The following is a 21,159-nucleotide window of genomic DNA, read 5'->3' as shown; positions in this document are numbered from 1 at the left end:
CAGACTCATGGGAAAGACAGAATGTTTTTATTTAAGATCTGGTGATTATCTCCACATGCTTTTATCTTTTGGTTTTTTCTTTCCTATATTGTTACATTCCTAAAAAATGATTTTTCATACTGGCTTTCCTTCTCTGAGCTTGATTCAGCTGTATGAAATATCTTCATTATGTTGCTGCCTTTTGATCCTACCAGCCAACCAAACTACGATATCATTGATGATCTTAGAGGAAAATAGAGTAGGTGATTCAATCAGACTTTCTTTTATATCTTGTGAACTTACAATGAATGTAGTGTTTCCCATCTTGCATGAAGAATCAGGCAGGAGAGTCTCATTCGGATCTGCAGGCTTCTTTTAGCTGGTGATGTATCCAAAAGCCCCTGTTTATGCATGCTCAAATTATGTCTGAAGCTGCTGTGTATTTTTACCACTCTGATTGTTTCTGAGCATCACTATTTGCTTTTTTTCTCAGTTACATACAAATCCTTGAGTAGTTCCTATCACTGCATTCCATATACGTAGTCAAACAAGGGAGTGGAGACACATCCATGTTTGTTTTGTCAGTAGCATCTATATATTTATATAGATAAATGTTTGAGAGTCAAGTTGTTCTGGTCAGTCTGCCCAAGTTTGCATAGGCAGTTTCTCAGTTAAAATGTGATGTTTCTTAGTCCCTAACAAAAAAAGAAAGTTTGTTCTTTTGTGTTTATTACAAATACTTGCTTTGCTTTCCATTTTACTTCACTCGCTGTCTTGTTCTTCACTCTGTTTTTTCTGTGTGCTACTTACTGTAATGTGACATTTTAGATTTTAAGACTTTTAAAGGAACTTGTTTCCTTAGAATAACTTTTCCCAACTTATTATCAAAAGAAAAGTTATAGAACAAGAGAAGTTACCTAATATAACCACCCAAATAAGTTGCCTGAAATTTATATGGCTTATGGATCCCACAGAAGGTCCAAATAGACATTCTTCTAAAGCTTTTTACACACTTTATGTGTGAAGGCAGGTGCTATGTTAGTATTGATTTTAGTATGCAGAATGCAGGACTGAATATATATTACTTTTCTTCTGAAATTTTCCAGGTATCTGAAACGGTGTACCCACCTTTCACATATTTGTATAGGTTGTGAATGCCTCTCTTATTTTTGAATATTCAAAACCAATATTTAGTATTTTTCAGAGCTTCTTAATAGCACAGAATTAAATGATCCACATTTACTTCTCTCCTTTACTGTTGTTTTTTCAGCTTTATTGTTTTTATTTTGTTTTCTCCATTTGTTTAATAGAAATAAATTACATGTATTTTTCCATGACAGAATACATGTAGAATTAAACTGATTAATACTTCTGTTTTTTCGATTTCTTAACCATCCTGTTCTAATTTATTTTCATTTTGTTTTCAAATTGTGATAACTTTATTTTTGAAAATAACTCACCATGGGATTTTCTTTCACGTTTCCCCTTAAAAACTATAGAAAGAAAAAGTGATTGAAAGAAATGTTGTAAATCTTAGTGGAAAAATAAAATTACTTGTTTATGTTTGTAGGATGTGTACCTTAGTATTGAAAAGGTCCAATCTTCATACAGCTTTTCACTTTGCAGGATTTCAAGCAGTGCAGAGTGCTGGTAGGGTGCTGAGTTTTGCTGGCCTAATGAGTAGCCGTTTGTGTCTGAGGAGTAGTGATGGTCAGTGTGAGTACACGAATAACACATAAACACATGCTGGTTTGTTTGGAAGGCTTAATGCTTCTATTCCTCATTATTTCTGGCTGGATCTTTTTACAATAAACGGATAGTTAAGACTACCAGATGAGACTCAGTTCAGACTTTAGACCCAAATTCATGAAGCTGTTAGTATCTTAGATCACATTGACATAAGGGAGAAATTTCCTATTTCTTTAGAGGAATGAAATAAAAAATAGTACTTAAAATAAAATCCAAACTAATCTTGGACATTTAAACACCTTTGTGATTATAAGGATCTGATGCATTATATCACTGATGAGGAAAATGGCATAGCAGACAATACAGTGCTCCTCTTGAGCTATTACTTTATATAAACATAAAAAGAAAAAATGAAGCTTTGATTTGCTTCATCAACAGCTATACGAGAACAGTAGTTTCTTCTTATTACAGATTCCTTTTAATGTTAATTTCAATGGTATGTCTTTTTAGGAAACGGTTGAAGTATTTTTGAAACATCCTTCTGTAAAAGATGACTCAGATCTTGAGGGAAGAACATCCTTCATGTGGGCAGCTGGCAAAGGCAGTGATGATGTCATTAGAACTATGCTGACTTTAAAATTGGATATTGATATCAATATGACAGACAAATACGCTGGTACAGGTAAGATGCTTTACAGAAACAGGGTATTTCAGGTTAGTGTGACTTCCACCAAATAAAAAACATTGTTAGAATTTATGTTAATCTCTTCCTGGATCTCTACCTTAATCCTGAAAATATTCTGCGTTAGTTTAATTGTGTGTGTGAGTCACTTCTTTGCTTTTGGTGGGAAAGAAATGAACCAGTTAATTTGAAACATAGCAAGAAGAAGAAAGGTATCCCTATGCCGCTATTTAGTTAGACCTGTAATCCTTGGAAAGGAAGAGCTGCCCGGTATTTTGGAGAATAAAATTAAATATAACTGCATAAAAAGCCCTTCCTGAAAATGTCTGTTAAAAAATGTATTTGTAAATAAATAAATACTTTGAAACAATATAGAGCAAACTAACTAGGGAAGTGACTAAATTATCATAATGAAAATCATAAGTACCATAGTTATTTATAAAGGTAGTGTAATTAAATTAGATTAGAGTGATTGCACTTTTGTTGTCCAGACAAGAGGTTAAACTTGATATCCCCCAAATTTATCATCCCATTACCTGTTCGAAGCAAAAGATAGGTATGCAGCACAGTGTTTCAGAATCCAAGGTCATGAAACTCAAAATTTCCTAGAACATCTATGAATTTATCTCCTTTAATTTATAAAAGTTATAAGAATTTCTGGTAGAAATGTTGTACTTATGCAGTACTTTCAACAAAAATAGAATAACAGTTCTGACAGAGAGACAAGTGTTGAAAGGTATTCGACAGTGTTGGAAATACAGGTAAAAGTAGGGGAGCTGTATAATGTGATGATACCTGAATAAAACACACAAGAATGTGGATATACTGGGCATAAATTGGAAGGGTTTGGTAGCAGGGGGCTGCAAGGGTAAAGCTCTGAGGTCAGGAACCACTCTGTGCCAGTCACAGCCGGATCACAAATTTAGAAGTTCAGTGCAGAAGCATATACTTACGTATAATAAGTAGTAAAGTGATAGCCGAGCTGCTAGAGCACACAGCCATGATGAATACAGTACAGGGCATTTCTCCTGAAAACTGTGTTATTTTAAACAAACAAACAGGAATGTATATTTCAATGTTTGTTTATATAGATTTTAGTACATTTGTTTTAAAGTATACCGAGCATTATCTTTTGGCTGGACACATACCCAAACTAGCCTAAACTGCATGCTTGGATTTAGGGAATTTGCAGCGAAGATCTACCTCAACCAAAAAACAAGGATACAAGTTTAACAACTTTTCTCTTTTCAGACCACACTTCAAATAACATACAAATGGTAAAGAAATGCAATGTCAGGGTTGCATCATTCAGGATTTGAAAGACAGCATGTATAAATGTTACTTTCGTATGGTGGGTCTTTACACAAAAAGCCAAGTACAGTTAACCATAAAATTATTTAGATATCTAAATTCTTGCTTTCATTACAAATTAACACACCAAAATATCAGTCTTTCTAAGTTATAATAGTTTGTAATTCTTGAGTTTAAAAAAGTGCAACAAATAAAATCTCAATCTTCATGTGTGATGATTTTACAGATTACATACTCTTCAATTTTAGTCTTAGTTTGTCTTTTATCAGTTCCCTTTAAATACCTTACAGTATTTTTTTCAGAACTTAAGGTACTGTAATGTTGTAGTCACTGTGCAGAACCTCCTTGCAAAGGGGTTTCTTCTTTGCAGACAGTAATCACATACTGTGTTTCTGAAATTACTCAGGTGTGGATTTCATGCTTGAATAATTCAGGTGGTTTGGTTTATTATTTTTCAGTCTTAAACCTTTCAAAGCAGTGATGTGTAATCACCTTTTAATCTTGATTTTGTTGTAGGGCTTTTAATCCAAGGAAATGAATGGAGTTTTCATTACTTGAAACTGCTCTGGTGTAGAACACACTAATAGTCTTAAAGTGGGGACCTATGCTGTTCATCACCTGCTGTTGAGCAATCTGAACTTTACCATTGTGCAAGCATGTGCAGTAGCATGGGCTTTTTTATAGTGAGCTGTAAACTTAAAAGGAGGCCCACCAGTAAATCACTCTCTGATTTCAGACCTGGGTTTTGGATTTTTTTTCCTAAGGTTCTTAATCATTCCCAAGTTTTGGTGAGGGAAAAAGTGTATTCTGACGGGAAACTATGCACTAATAGAAAATAACGTAGATGCCACCCTGCCTGGGATACAGTTGCTGCGGAGAGTTCAAGGTTGTGTTTTTCTGACTTTTGTGTGCCAGCTCAGTTAAGCTAAGTTATAATGTTGCATTAACGCAGCCTTTTGCATTTACTTAAAAAGACCAAGCTCTCCATTCAGCTCTGCTAGAACATGGAGATTCTGTGTATTGTGTAGGAGAATGACACCAAGGGAAAGGAATTTCCTTCTTCTCAGAGATCAGCGCTGCAGGAGCATTACAGGGGCAGCTTTATAGCTCTGCCGTCACTGCATACAATGGAGAGGGCTCTGTCTGTCGGCTGAACAAAGGACCTATTGTGACCAGCTGGCCGAAGAATCTCTTCAGTCACCGTGACTCCATCACAGAAAATTTGGCTTACAAGAAAATATTGAGCACAAAGTGCGAAACAAGATGCCTGCGTCAGAATGAGTGATAGGGGGGAAGAACCGGCCAAGCTGACACAGCAGCTCTTTTTCTATTGTATTGTTATGCATACCCCATGTGTCATCTGATGGAGTGGTTTACTGCCTTTGCTTTCATAAGAAATGCAGTACAAAAAACAGAACCTAGAGTTTACTGTGAGGTCAGACCATCAAAACCAGGCACATCCAACTGTACGGCACGGCAGGGAATCTCATTCTTGTCAAATTTCTACTGATAGCCACCCACTTGCATCGCTACTGCAGATCTTGCTGCTTACAGATATTTTTCATTAGTGTGATAAGTGTCCCTATGCTTTTTAGCTGGATATATAACAGTTAAACATTGGTGTCATCTTAAAGGCATGATTTCAATTACTAAGGCAGCACTTCTCCACACGTCTCTGGCTGTGACCCCAGTTCCTGTAGGAAGTACTTTATTTTGTCTGGATCACAGTTCCAGTTACTATCACTAATTTTGAGAATGTGTGTTTTAAGGCAACACACTTCAGCTGGATTTGATTCATGGACAGTGTGAATAACCTGTGCATTTTAGTAGTGCCAGTGTAATGCTGGTTATGCTGGGTTACTGTTTCAGAAGCTGTGTGAGGCTGGTACCAGTAGCAGGCAAATACAAAAAGCCTGACTGTTTTGATATTCTGGCCATGGTTCAAGAAGCAATTCCTTCTAGCATTGTCCTTCATCTTGTGCCTTTCTGTATAATGCCTCTGCCGGATCCTGACCCTGCCTGTTTTAACATTAAACGAGTAGAGACACGTAGGTACTGTTTACAGCCTCACATTTTGCTTGCTTAAGCAGACTGAATTCTCACCAAAGACTGATATTTGGGAAATTTCATGGGGAAATTTGGGTTCACTTTACTAAATGCACATAAATGAATTGTGCTGTTCTGTGTTTCATTCTAAATTATTTTGATTTTGGCATCTGTGAAATATTCTACACATAACGCAGTATGAGAACATAATTATCTGATTCAGTTGCTGACTACAGGAAATAATCCAAAGCATTTTGAAGTCAAATTGTAAGTGAAATCACCAGTACATGTGTCCTCTGTGGGTTTGAAATCTCATTGGTGTGTGTAATCCTCCTTTCCTTCAAAAAGAACCACGTACTGGTCAGACTGGCATTTCAGCATTTTCCTCAACTCCGGCTGACAGATGCTGTGTGAGGCAATAGCAGCTTCAGTTACAGGGCACCACATCTTTACCTCTGAGGTCTAAAGTATCTAAAATAGCTCTGTGGTGTTTGTTGATCTGTGCTCAGTGAAGTCTGTAAGTGACTGAGTCCAAACCGACAGATAACACAGAGCTACTTTAGATACTTTAGATCTCAGAGGTAAAGTTATGAGAGGGCAAAGAAAACTATGGAAGAGTAGGAGTCTGCAGAATCAACTTGCATAGTTTTCATACAAACAGGCTTCATAAATTGTAGGGATGAGACAAAATGAATATCTGGTTTTCCATCATCAATTTATTTTTCCTGAAAAAAGCAGGGAGCTGCAGATACTGTGTGAGATGTGATGGCCTTGCTACATAATTTTGTGTAAGATTTTCTCTAAGTAATTCTGAAAAAAGAAAAAAAGGGAGGGGCGGCAGGAACAGCTGAGTAGTAATCTGGACTTAGCTTCAATTGAGACAGCTTTGCGTGTTTGAGAGAAGTAAAAAAGGTATTTTTAGGCAAACATCGAAGAAATAATGAAAGCTTCCTTTCGCTGGCAGTGGGCAGTTTCATCTTCGTCAGGGTGATGTAAGAAATGCCACAAAAGAGAGATAAAAGTAGGTCATGTTATGTTCTCTTAATCGGAAGCTGATAACCTTCCACAGATCCTCATTGTAAGCCAATCTTGGTGGTTTTGAGGTTAAAATGCCTATTCATACAAGTTAGACACATGTTTCAGGGCTAGCAGTTCTTCTGTTTATTGCTTATATGACAAGAAAATATGGTTAGTGATCCCTTGTTACGATTCTTCAGTTTCTTGTGGTTGCAAAGCACCTTTTCCACCAAAATGCTTGAAATTAATTTTGATTGTTCTAGTTGTGAACCTCCAGAGCTCATGGCATTGTGACTTGCTTTTCCTACTACTTTATTCTTTCAGCCTTACACGCTGCTGCCCTTTCTGGCCATGTCAGCACAGTGAAATTGCTGTTGGAACATAATGCACAGGTGGATGCTTTGGATGTCATGAAACACACTCCTCTTTTCCGAGCCTGCGAGATGGGACACAAAGAAGTGATACAAACGCTCATTAGAGGTCAGCTGTTAGGAATTTACAAACCTGTTCAGAGTTCTGGTGCTGCTTTCTGTGGGACTGGGAAATAAACAGTGTAGTTAAACAAGAGGTGGGGGTAGAAGATTACTTCCCTAAAGCAGGTTTTGCCTCTAAGTACCCTTTATGGAACAGTGCTGTAAAAGATTATCAAAGTGTTTTGCAAAAAGACCTGAAGTGTTAAAATAATACAAAACTCAAAGTTGGGATAGTTCTTTTCACAGCTCTTTTCTGCTCTGGCCTTTTCATGTATGTTCTAGTGTCTCGAACCACCTCTTCCCCTAGCAAGTCATTGATTTTCTTCTTTTTCTCTTCTTACTGAAATTATGTTTAATTTTTATTTAAGTTTTAAGATTTGAGTAACAAAGTTGAAGTCACTTCCAGAAGTATTTCTCTGAATTGGCAGTTTACCAAATAAGTTTAGTTGAACATAACTTATTTATTTGATTTTCTTTGCATTCGAAAGTATTACCTTTTTACATTCAAAAATGTATTTGTTGCTACAGGAGGAGCAAGAGTAGATTTGGTTGACCAAGATGGCCATTCACCCCTTCACTGGGCAGCCCTGGGAGGAAATGCTGATGTGTGCCAAATCTTGATAGAAAATAAAATCAACCCTAACGTGCAGGATTATGCAGGTAGAACACCTCTGCAGTGTGCTGCTTATGGAGGCTACATTAACTGCATGGTAGTCTTGCTGGAAAACAACGCAGATCCAAACATTCAGGATAAAGAGGTATGTTGTTATTCAGTAAGCTATTTAGTTAGGATAATCATAAATCAAAAAATTCTCCTTTTCTTCAAGGTAATTCTCTTTTCTGGGACATAGAAGCATCTTTCCTGCTGTTTATCACAAAAGCAAATACATCCAAAAGGAAATACATCCCAGTGTAATTTCCATATGGCTTCACTTCTAAAATCTTGACTGAAAAGTAGGATTTTAATATGAAGCAAGAATTGAAGATTCTTTTTTTTTGGTCTCAATTCTGACTTTTCCTTATCAAAGTGAGCCTATGAGAAATCATATTAATCATCTGATTTCTTAACTTCTACTGTTCCTTATTAACAGCTGATGTGGAAATGTGATTTTATAGCCTGCAGTGTGTTTCTTCAGCACAGACATAAATGAAGTAACATATTGCCAAGTTAGATTGCACAAGAACTGCTTCAATTACTTATCCACATAAGTATCCACATATGTATCACTCTTCCAGGTAAAAAAAAAAGAATGCTGATGAGTGTGCATGTTCTTTTGTGCCATTATTCAAGCAGTAAGTGAAATTAGGAATGAGAGTAATTGTGCAACATGTAACAGATTTCTTTGTTATATGACATAATTTCTCAGAAGTCAGTAGACCTTCATCAGTCAAAAGAATTTCACCCAATTTGTTAAACTTTTCTGTAGCTATTCATTGTAAGGCATGGATAATTCCAGGTAGTGGAGAAGTGGTTTTTATTAAGAGATCTACAGAGCATGCTGAGGAGATTTTGCTACCAGCTCTGTATGGCATCAACTTGAGTACAGCTAAACACCTCAGCTCTAGCTTTTTCACACAGACACAGCAGCATGCTCTTCAGCCCTTGGGGTTCAGGGGGCAGCTTGGTAGCACTGAACTCAGAATGTCTTTATGTTCTTCTGTGGAACCAAGCCTTCTAGGTATTTCCTGCATTTGGAGTTCAGAAAAGCAAGATGCAGAAAGGAGAGATGGCCTGAAAGTAAAGTGAAATACCCTTGTTTTGTTGATATTAACAGAATTTGAGGTAGTCGTATTGTGGTTCTGTGATCCCAGTCCCAAGAGTGGTTATATGTGACCTGACTTACTGAGTGCAGCTTGAGAGTTGGACTTGCTTCATTTGAGAGAAACTAGACTTCTGAAATCAAGCTTGTTTTGAAAGCACAGCTGGAGCCTTTTTTTCTTCAAGCTTCATCTGATTTTGAATTCTGTAGTAATTCTTTAGTCTTGTCACAGTATTTTGGAGCAGCTTAGAAAACAGTCTGAACTACAAGAGTTGATGAGAGCTACTTCAGACCTGGGTGGCATAGCTGCAAAGAAACTGACTCTAGAGCTGGTCTCCTAATGCTATTTTTCAGCTGTTTTATGTGGAAGAGCACGGGTGTTGTAATCTTATTTTTTTTGAAAAAAAGGTTTCTTAATTTTTAAGTGTTGTATTCTTTTATTTTAACAGGGAAGTTTATTTAGAAGAATCACTTTGTCCTTCATGTCCAGAAAAGCATTGAATTACAGTATGATTTATGACTTTTATTGTGGCATGATTGAGTTTGGGGACAACATTTATTTTTGTTCTGTTCTATTGTTTACAGGGGAGAACTGCTTTGCACTGGCTCTGTAACAATGGCTACCTTGATGCTATAAAGTTGCTGCTTGGTTTTGATGCTTTCCCTAATCATATGGAGAACAGTGAGGAGAGGTATTGCTTGTCTGATTGCATTATTTTGTAATTTAGTTAAAGTGCTACGTACTGATTTAAATGTTAAGTATTCAGATATTGCCAGAGAATCATGATCTTGTATCTAAAATGAGTGCTGCAATTTTAGGCTTCACTGTAAGCAGCTTCTCTAATGTGAAAATCTCTTCTTTAAGTAAGACATTTCAGCTTCAACCACGTACACTTTTGAACCTTGAACTAAGAGAGATTTCTGCAAGTATTTACTCACTCTAGTCTTGTTTGAAATATTAAAGAACTTTTTCATTTATATAAAGTTGACAGTGGATATGTACAGACAAAAGATGGATAAGGCATTTCTTGTGCTGTTGGAGTAGGCTGGAGTTTTTCTTTTCTGTTTGGTAGGAATACAGTGAGGGGAAAGAAGATGAGAGAAATGCAATGTTATGTTTTAAAATAATGATTACAAATTACCTGGTGGTGAACTGTATGCTGAAGGCCTAGTTTAAAAAAAAAAGTCCTCCTATAGTTGTAAAGAGACAGTACATTTGCATCTCTTTCCTTTGTCTTTCATTGACATATAAATAATAGTTCTTTGAAAGTGATTTGGGTTGTGGAGTTCAAATTAGTCACCTGACCGTGAAGATAATTACTATTAGCAGAAACGTATAATGCCTTTTTTAGAGTAGATGACCTCCTCATAATTATAAATAAAATTATGATCAGTATGCCAGATAATTGTGAATATTTCAACATTTTAAATAACTTAAGAACTTTAAACCCCCATATTTTAGTGCTAAATTTGAGACTTCCATACTTATCCTAGTTTTAATTGCTTTCTTCCCCCATCATTTCTCTTTTGTTCTCTACTCTAACCCACTCAGATCTCTCTTCCTTTCCTAGTCTTGGGGTTTTTTTTTATTGAGAAACACAAATGAAAGTATAAGTAGTTCCTAATTCAGTAGTGCCTGTGGTCTCTTTAGTTATTTTTGATAGAAAATTAAATAAACAGTTGTAATTAAATTACTTCTCGTAAGTAAGATTAAAAGCCACTATTTTGCCAGAAAGAAGGCTGCTATTATCCTTACTTTGTAGAAATGTTCTAATGATGCTCAAATGTCAGGAAAAGACCTCAGCTATGGTTTTACTATAGTCATTCAGTTACTATCTATTTTTGTTTCCCTTCTGGCATTAATATATGTTTTTACTTATCAGCCTACATTATTCAAAATATGACTAGCAGTATTCCAAATGTCAGCCCTTAAGCACTAGTCCATGTGCAGAACAAAACAGATCCCCAATATTTCTAGGTGAAAGAGTCTTTAAATATAGTAAAAATATATATATTGTATATAAGAGATGCACAGTTGACTCTTAATAAGCATCTACAAATTCTTGTTCTATTTTTAAGAGATCAGAAGCTTGGAAAGTGGAAAAATCAAGTTGAGTGTTGTAAGAGAGAGTAAAAATAACGTCATAGATATGGTTCATCTGTAATTTAATGAAATTGGTTTTTAATCAGTAACAATTTTACCAGATAGTAAAGTTTTTCCAATATACCTGCAGAAAGAAGCTTCCCTTCTTTACTCTTTTAGAGTGCAATATGAGATATCAGCTCAAAATTCCAACATAGCGGTTAAAACTAGTTTTGTGGAAAGATGGAGCTGAGATTGCATCTAGGATTTTAAGCTGCCCACTTGCTTGCAGATACGTGATCATGTGCCAGTCTGTAGAGTGGTAGGTTTGTTGTTCTTTGCAAATTTATTTCATAATCCAACTTGACGTCCTGGGCACATCACTTGATGACAGGCTAGCTGCTGCCTGACCAACTATGTGCTAAATTACATATATAACAGCTGTTAGCTGATGTCTTTTTTGCGTGTTTTCCTGTCAACCAAGCTTGATGAAAAAGCTGTCTGCTTTAGAGATAACCAGTGGAAAAGAAAATTCCTAAGAGGCTTTGAACTGAGACTGCAGAGCAGTGGCTAGTTGTAAGGAGTACATGTGAGCAGCCTTGAATGGGAGGTGTCCAGTCATACAAAACCCTACTCAGATTTGATTAATTTTTTTTGCTTTCAAAGTTAGCTACCATGGGGTTAGAGAAACCACATTTAAAAATATGGTCTTTGTAAGTAATAAATGCTCCATCCCTGGCAGTGTTCAAGGCCAGGTTGGACAGAGCCTTGGGTGACATAGTTTAGTGTGAGGTGTCCCTGCCCGTGGCAGGGGGGTTGGAACTAGATGATCTTGAGGTCCTTTCCAACCCTAACTATTCTATGATTCTATAACTGGAATCCATAATACAATACATTGTCTTGGTACACACATGCTTAGTAGCATGTGGGTAAAGTTTACTTTAGTATCTTTCGTGTCTTTAATTAAAATTTTCAAAACTGGGTATTATTTTAAAATGTGTTTTTTCTGAAATGAGGTCACTCCTGAGGCTCCCATTCTTCAGTTATCAAAAATCTGTATCTATTTAAATGCTATCAGCAACACACCTTGACATACAAATCTTCATGTTGTGTCATTGTCTTTATTCCTACAGACACTTCAGTTAAGATACTGTTAATCCTTCCATCAAATCATTGCTGCGTGGCAAGTCCAATTGTGCTTTGTGTCTGTTTTCCTTTGCTTACCAGCATTGCGTCCTAGCAAGTTACCATCAAGAAGAGCCCTAATTTTCACAGTCGCATGCATTGACACTTGCTATTTGATAGTCTTGAATTACTTGGTCTCAGTTATGGTATGTGACTGATAACTTTCAGTCACTAAATGTCTTTGCTTAGTGTTTCAGTGTTGGTGAGGGAGGTATATGAATTTATTTCCTGTGACAATGGGAAATTTGGGAATTATTTTTAAAAGGGGTTAGGCATCTTTGACACTGTTAAAAACCAAACTATTTAATATTTTTAGCACCTGTATCCACTTGAAAACAGACCTAAGTCTTCCTAGTGGTCTTTCTGCTTGGTCAGTCATACTGCCCTCAGTCATTCCTATAGAAGCTAAGCCAGATTTGACAGTAAATCTCTAGAACTGGAATTTGTGTAGGAGTAACACAAAAAATGTTTTAACTTACATTTTGTTTAGATTATATTTCTCTATGAGAATCTCAATAGCACCTTTGTACGATTGCTTGCCTAAAACACTTAATGCTCTGTGTTGGGCTTTGGAGGACTTTGATCCAACACAGCATGTAGTCTGCCTCCTTCCCCCCCCCGCCCTTTTTATATTAAGAGACTAAAATAAGCCTTAAACATAGTCGAAGTAGTTAGAATGAGTAAGATGGGAAAATGGTATTAAGAGTTTAGTAAAACAGTCTGTGTTAAACAGATGAAGACAGAGTCAAAAACCATTGTTTAATCTGTCTTCATACTAGAAGGTCCCTTATTATGAAATGAGGATTAAGTAAATGCACATTATGGTTAGAATTCTAGTTCAATGATAATCGTTGTGGGTTTGTCTTGTTTTGTTTGTTTTTTAGATATACTCCACTTGATTATGCCTTGCTTGGTGAACACCATGAAGTGATTCAGTTCATGTTAGAACATGGGGCTTTGTCTATAGCTGCCATACAGGACATTGCCGCTTTCAAAATTCAAGCTGTCTACAAAGGATACAAAGTTAGAAAGGCTTTTCAAGAAAGGAAGAATCTTCTAATGAAACATGAACAGCTGAGAAAAGATGCTGCTGCCAAGTAAGTCTGAGACTTGAAATCTACTCCAGCAAATAGACATTTTTTCATAAGTTTGTGTGTATGATCTTATCTGTTACTCATCATCATCTATGGTTCCTATGAGCAAAATTCATGAAACTCTAGGTGACATGTAATGGATTTTTTTTTTCCCCATGCACCTAGAGATGGAAATTATTTTCCAGATAATCCCACATTAAATAACAAGCTTTATACAATATACAACAACAAGGCAAAATACCAAAAGCTGAGAAAGTAGCATGTTAGCATCCATGAGTCTTTACCTGATATTCTGTATGGTGATAAAAAGGCTTGGAAAACATTTATTACTCTAAGGTAATGGAAATAATTATTGACCTATGAAGTCTTTGATATCAGTTTTGAAAAGAAATTAATAAATAAATTCGTTTAAAAAACCCAAGAAAAGCCTGGTTTAATAAGCCTTAACTTACTGTTTCACATGAGAGGTTGTGCTTTTCTAGCAAACTGAACTCCTGGATTTTATGTGCAACTTCTGTTTTGGCAGTATCATTCTCTGCACTTACAATTTCTGCTCTTGAGTTAGAGAGTTACCATGAAATCCTTATATTAGATTATAGATAACTAACATATACAATTGAAATAGTTATTTGTAAGAGTGTAGGTTCTGACTGAGTTTCTACCCTGTTTACATGAGGTGATGGTTGTAAAGTGGTGAAATTCTAAAATCAGAAGGTACATAAATGATCATCAAAATACTTCACTTGCTTGATTTTATCCTTCAAGATTATTATATGAAGAAGAACAAATTAGCACCTGGTTTCTCTTGATGAAATCTGATTCCGGAATGAAAAAACATAACAGTCTGAAAATATTTCTGCATGATTTTGTAGTATGATTTCTGTAGAGAGGTCATGTGAATAAGCACACAACATAATCATTGCACCTACAGATATTTTTGTTGCATCTGTGTATCATAGACAGAGTCAGCTGCACTGTGCTCTATTTCAAATTTTGTACTTTAATGTTCTGCCTAATTGGCCAGTTTGACCTTCACTGGGTTTGAGTGCTACTACTATGCTGGTCAGTAATATTTAATGGCCAGTAAGAACCGAAGCTAGAAATCTCAGCTAAGTAATCTCTTGCACAGTCTTTAGATGCTCAACTTGTAACTTGCAGCACTCTCACTGTTTGTCTTTTCTGCTGAAGCCAGTAGAAGTCAAACCCATGCATGGAGAAGTTGCCTTTGAAAATATCCCCAATATCTTATGTATTTCTTTTTAATTTGCAAAACTATGCTTGTTGCTGTGTGGTCACAACTGACTACCAGATGAGGTAGCTTTATTCCTTGTGATGACAGTCATTTTCAGAAGAATCTGTGATACCCATTTAGAAGGTAAAATAAAAAAGGATTGCCTCATGGAAATTTGGGGGTGTTTTTACTATTATTTTCCTTTGTGAATTCTTAAGTACTTTCTGAAACTTACTAAGCTGTTGTTGATTTGTTTGAAAACAATAGAAACAAAGTCTGTGTACCAAATATCATAAAAATAAAATTAAAATACAATTGGAGTGTACAAGCAAATCAAGTTGTCACATAACAAATTTTATTTAACTGCAGTTTTATGATCTGTAATAAACTGAAGGGGACATTATGTTGTCATCATTCTGCGTACCCATCTGTGCATTCCACAGCTAAAACTGGCCAGGGTGTTGCTACATACAAAAACCTAATATCCCTACTGATGTTTAAAAATCTGCTCTCCAGATAAAAGTAGACAATATGCGGGAATCCAGAATGCTGGTGATCTCCTAGATTGAGAACCCCACACATACACTATTTCAGTGTATATATATAACACTTGCTTTGTAATATGTGATTTTGGAGACACTAACATTAATCATTCCTAAGTCTGCATGGGTTCAATTAATCTGTTGGGTTTTTTTCCTTAACAAAAAGTCAACCAACCTCACATACCTGTATTATTGTCTGGTAAAGTTACATTGACTGTGTTCAATGCCTGTGAAATATTTCTATACAAACATTTTCACCCATGTTAAACAAACCTTTATCAAAGAAATGGTAATTTAAAAAATTAAGATTGATTTAGGCCAAAACAGCATGCACACTATTATGTCATTGAGCAAACAGACAATTTGGGTAAGCGGGGAAGCCATGATAGAGCTCAAATGCCAAAGAGCAGTATACAGGAAGAGGAAGCAGGGACAGGTTGCAAAAGAAGAATGTGAAAACATTTGCTTGGCCATGTAGGGATTGCGTCAGAAAAGCCAAAACTCAAATGGAGTTGAGGCTTTGAAGGGATCATACCTGGAGATCTATTTTCAGTTACAAGTTTTGAAGTAACTGCTTCTTGCAAAGATAACTTCAAAAATGCTCTCCAGGCACATGGACATGTTCTAAATTTAAAACAGAGTAGATACAAAAAGCACAGTGTTCTTAACAGAACAGAAAAGCTTGGCTTCATTTTAGCAGGATCAAAAATCAGAGCATCTCTGTGTCTTCACAACTGTATGAGGCGGAAACTGTTCCTTTCCATCTGCTAAAGGCTCAGTTTCCATTCTCTCACTTCTATAACAAAATACAAATTTATGACCATTCAGAACAAAATTCTGTTACCATTATAGTGGAAAATGTTGGCCTGCCAGCTCTGTTATCACTATCAAGCTGTAGTTGTCCAACTTGAGAGCCCAAATTTGGATCCTGTTGTATAGCTGGACCCTCCTGAGAATGAATGAGAGCCCTTGAGTTAGGAACTTGTCTACTTCCTTTGCTTCATCAAACCTAGTCTCTCAAGTTGGATAACAGTAAAACTTGGAAATTTTAATTTCAAAGATATGCTTCATTGTGATACAAACTGCATTTCTGAGTAAATAAAGAAAAAACACAAGGGGAGGTTCGTAGGTATTCAGGAATCTGTTAATTGACTAAGCTGTTCTGTGACAATTAGCAAGATAGGCTATGAACAGGGAGCTTTGAAATCCCTTCCATTTATTATTTCTTCAGTTTAATCTGAAAAATCAGCACACAAGCAAGACCTTTTTGTTTAAAAAAAAAATCCCTTTTGCTGCTTCTCAGTGTTCCTGTGTCATTTCAATCACTTTACAATCGGTATGTCGCTGAAGTTTATGTTTTGAGTTAACCTGCTCATCCAAAGAGTTGGGTCACTCCGGCCTGATCATGTATCACACAATGTGTCTTACACTTTCTTTTTTAATACCCTGATGGAGGATACTGGTAATAGGCTGCTTGAGTCTTGTAGGAAAAAGACTATTCTGTGAATAGTAAGATCTGATTTATCAGCTCAAACGGCAGAGTAATGGCAGTGAGATCCATACTGTACACAATCGAGACATCCCTATGTATAATGCCGATATTATTTGAAACTAGCCACTTTTTTCCATGCTAAAGGGAATACGGAACCTCAGGCTGCTGGGAGTGTATTTTTTAGATCAATTAACAGCTTTTCAGGTGCAAAGTTCAATCAGCTGCTTCTGCGGAGCATACTTGATAAGATAGTACTGACAGAAAAAGTTAAGGCTTCTCCCTGGCAGCTCACACTGAAATGACATATACTGGCATTGACACGACTCACAGGAACTGAGGATGGCATGCTGCATACCTAACCTGTCATATGCTGCGCTGTGAGCTAATGTGTCAACAGTCTGCAAACTGTGTGGTAGCGCTGGAAGCAAGTTAAAATACCAGGCAGCGACATGATACGACATTTATCACCTGTCCATTCCAACAGGAAAAATGTCACTTCATCTTACAACCAGTGCTTAATCTGTAAAACCAAGTTCAGTGGTAGGTAGAGAGGTAATGTTTGCTGCGTGCTATTGGGTTTAGTCTGCTTTTTAAGAGAAAGAATTTAAAAGCCAAAGTGCAATGGTATCTCACTGTATTTAAAAATAGGCTGCAAAACTTTATTCAACAGATGCGCCTTTCCTAACCTTGTCCAAAATTATATCTACACTATTTAAGGGATGCACAGCTTCCTTCATTTTTAAACCAAAATGTCATAATTGTAATGGCATACTGTGGGCACACAAGTTTTGAATTCAAATCTCATATTTTCAGTGTTTATCATTTGTATAATCTGTTTATATCATAATGTATAATCTGTTTATATACAAGAAATTAACTATCTATCAACGATAAATACATAGCAGCAAGTTAGTACCAGTAGCTTGTTTGAAATAGGTTTATAATTATCTGAATTAATTATGACACAGGTAAGTATGAAAAATAATTTTCAAAGAGATGATGTCTTTTACCGAAGTTTTCTGGTTTTCACATACGGTGCATTGCATAACTACTTATATGAAAGCATTGTTCATTACTAATGAAAAACATTTATTAGTATCATATTGCTTGCCTTCTGTCACCTTTTCAAAATCCTGCTTTTAGCTTTCGTATATTTATAAAAAAACCTAAATTTCATTGTTTTCAATAAGGGAGTGTGGTAAAATCAGCTTAAACCACTGCAAACTGGATGGGCAGCTGCTTGATAAGGACTTAACCTTCGTTAGGCTGTAGCCGCAAGTCAGTTGTTATTTCAGATCAAGTTAAAACTTCACTGCAATAGGTGTCCCTTTCTCACAAAAAAGGTGTTATCCTCAGGGTTTTGTTGTGGCAGTGTCAAGTTTCTAGAAAGGAAAGCAATGTGTTCAAGTTAGATATATGTTCCCAAGATTTTGTCTTTGGAATTCTTATGGTATTGACTATAATTACAGGAAACGCGAAGAGGAGAGTAAAAGAAAAGAAGCCAAGCTACAGAAAGGGATACAGACTGTGGAACAGAACAGGCTTCGAGTACAACAGAATCCTGCAAATCGAGAGAAGACTACCAGCAACTCACAGTTACCTAATAAACCCATTGATTCACAGAGTAAAAGATCTCTGTCCTTCAATGGTTCACAAATTCAACTAGGGAGAAACAGTAGAGGTTCACCTAAAGCTTGTCACAACAAAGGGACACCAAAGGAGAGTTGCCTGTCAGCCGAGCCTCAGAGTGAAGGTCATAAAATCAGGAAAGGTTTGTAAGCTTTTTAAATTGTCCTGATTATCCTTCTTGTCCCTGTAGTGGGGTGTTTTGTGTGTAGGACTTGTTTCATCTTTCTAGCATTTCTTATTCTTTCATCACTTAAGTAATTCATATACACTAAGAGTTAGATACAGATTCTTTTTCTGTGTGTGTTCTGTCACCTTAAGTTGTCAAAAATGCCAGTATATACAATGTCTTTTAAATACCTAAAATACGTGAGATCAGGTTGTTCTATTAGTTGCATTGTTAGGAGAAAATGAGATTAAAGATATTTGGCATATCTATGGGATACTTGAAGAATGTTAATGGGGAAACGGTAACTCTTGTTTTTAAACGAGGTTAAAATGAGGATAAAATTGTTCTAAGTGACATCTCTAGCATACAGAGGGAGCTGTTCAATCAGCTTCATTCTCCATGACGGGGTCCTCCTATGATTTATCTCTGAAGTCCTCTTGTTGAGAACACTCTAGGATACTTTTTGAGAAGTGAGGCTGTTTTTAGAAATTGTACTATGAAATAGTGTGTCAAAGCTCTTTTGTTATTTTTCTTGCCCTGCTGCACTCTCTTATTTTATCTGTAAATGCATCTTCAGTTTATCATCATTTCTTGACCACTCCTGGATTAGTTTTGTGAGATAATGAACATAATAAGGAAAACTTGGTAAGTATGGAAAAAAGGAAAATGGGAAAGAAAGATGTGGGGAGGATCACAACAGTGAAGGGTGGGGAGAAAAGTACAAAGAAGCTATAAAAGAGGAACAAACAGCCTTTTCTTTTACTCACTCCAGTATCCATTCTTAGCCAGGATCTTCCATTGGTTATGACAATGGAAACTGCATTGCGTCAGTCAGACTCCCACTGTTTCTTGGACCAAATACAATGGTTTTGCAGAGAGATTGACCTAAGGAAGTAGGTAGTAGGTAGTTCATGGGAAACATGGGCTATAGAGTCAAACCGACTATAGAGATCAGGGCAGAATTTGCCAAATTTTCTATAAGGGATTCTATTATTGATGATACATGTATTTGGAAAGCTGTGTTTATGTTGAGTACACTACCCTTTACAGTAACGTAGGGAGTTCAAACCAACACCAAATACCACCAGCATCTAGCTTGGACTTCTGATTGAAGGCTTCCCTGAAGTTGGAGATTTCCTGATGTAGTTATGCCAGAATAATTTTCCCATGGTGATGGTTCTAAAATTTTAAAATCATATAGGCTGTTGCCTGGAGATTTTTTCTTTCATTTTCAGTATGTCTTTAAAAGCAGAATATAATTTCTGTAAACAGTAGAATTTTAAGTAGAAAATTCTTTCTGTTATCTATTATCTTTCTTCACTGTGTTGGACGTGACAACAAAACTCTTTATTCAGTCTTCTTCTGAAAATACATGTCTACTTCTCCTACAAGACCAGCTTACTTTCAGATTGTAAAGAAAGCCTCCTCTTGCCCAGTCCAAAAAGCCTATGTTTGAAATAAAATGCCGTGCCATTTTTAGGCATGCATTCTATTTTTGCTATTGAAACAATGCCAAGAAAGCTGATGCAGCAAGGATCACATCACAAAGTTGTTTAATCAGTTCTCATTAAGTCTTTTAATCAATCCTCTTGTGACCAAAAATTTAAGAGATTTCATCGAACATTTTATTGGAATTAAATATAAATGTAGATCCTGGGGGCTGTGAAAACTATGATTTAATTGGTGGTGGTTTTTTTGTTATATTCTCCACAGATAAATCCTCTTTTCTGTTTATGTTATCTCATTTGCCTCAGCTGTAGTACGAGCAGCTAAGTTCTTTTTTTTGTGCTCTGTACTTGCTATTGCTTGGTCCTTCTGTCTAAGAAAGTTTCTATCAATCAACCTTAAAAGATGAGCTACAATATGTAAATTATGGGGGTTTTCCATTATCCGGTTACCCAGTTGTTCAGGTTCAGAAGTTTTGCACATACTACTTCAGTGTTGTATGGTTGAAGTAAAAAAGCAATGCAAGAGAGAGTGAATTTCCTTCTCCATTCTGCGCAGCTGAAATAATAAACCAAAATAGGTAAGAAAAAAATAATTACATTAATAATAGATTAAAATAATAGATTGGAGTTTTTTCCCTGTCCCAGAACATACAGGGCTATCTACCCATATGCTAATCATGTGTAAGTTAGAGTAGCCTCTCAGCCCACACTGACCTGTCACTATGATAAATCTTCTTTGTTGGAGACATCATTGATGATAATCTTTAGTTTGCTTTGTATAATGTGATAATGTGCTGTATTCTATTACCCAGTCAAAAGAGTATCCTGACAGGCTACAGTGAGGATGATTATAGCGTGGTTTCACCAGGTTTTGGATGATCCAGCAGATTTTCTGTAATTCTGATATATCGAAGATCTCTTTCTCTTCTTTTTCTCACTCTTACCTACCCCTTAACTATCATTCTGTCTGTTACATTTCATCCTGCCTCGGCTATTTTCTCATTCTCCTGTTAGTTTCCAAACAAATGGAAGGTGCATGGTAGATGGGACATTTTCAGTTTTGCACTCCAATCTGGCTTCCGAATCATCCTCACAGGGGTGTTTAGAAGCAGTTATCTCACAGCAGCAAGGGAGAAATGGGAAGCACTTCCTAGTTTTATTTAGGATGTCAAGGAAAGCACTGAGAAGCCAAGCACTCTGGGTTTCTGGGGTCAGTGGGTTACCCTGTCTGTCACCACATGCCAGGACACAGGGTGGCTAGAGCAGAACTTTAACAAATAAGCTTGAAACAGTGACAGTCTGTCACAGTATCTGCACTGGAATGAGCAGATG

The 21,159-nt window shown here is 36.4% G+C and overlaps 1 protein-coding gene across 1 annotated transcript in view; it reads left to right on the top strand.

Annotated features, from left to right (window-relative positions):
• Positions 1 to 21,159, top strand: part of INVS (inversin) — a 76,261-nt gene that overhangs the window by 44,924 nt on the left and 10,178 nt on the right. Inside the window, 6 exon segments of the mRNA XM_010015838.1 lie at positions 2,179 to 2,350; positions 7,049 to 7,204; positions 7,726 to 7,955; positions 9,543 to 9,649; positions 13,110 to 13,322; positions 18,054 to 18,355. Of these exon segments, the coding sequence (XP_010014140.1) occupies positions 2,179 to 2,350; positions 7,049 to 7,204; positions 7,726 to 7,955; positions 9,543 to 9,649; positions 13,110 to 13,322; positions 18,054 to 18,355 (1,180 nt within the window).

This window comes from Nestor notabilis, unplaced genomic scaffold (assembly GCF_000696875.1).
Source record: "Nestor notabilis isolate BGI_N333 unplaced genomic scaffold, ASM69687v1 scaffold12440, whole genome shotgun sequence".
NCBI lineage: Eukaryota > Metazoa > Chordata > Aves > Psittaciformes > Psittacidae > Nestor > Nestor notabilis.
Note: the sequence above shows the minus strand (reverse complement) of the source record. Positions and strands in the feature narration are given on the sequence as shown.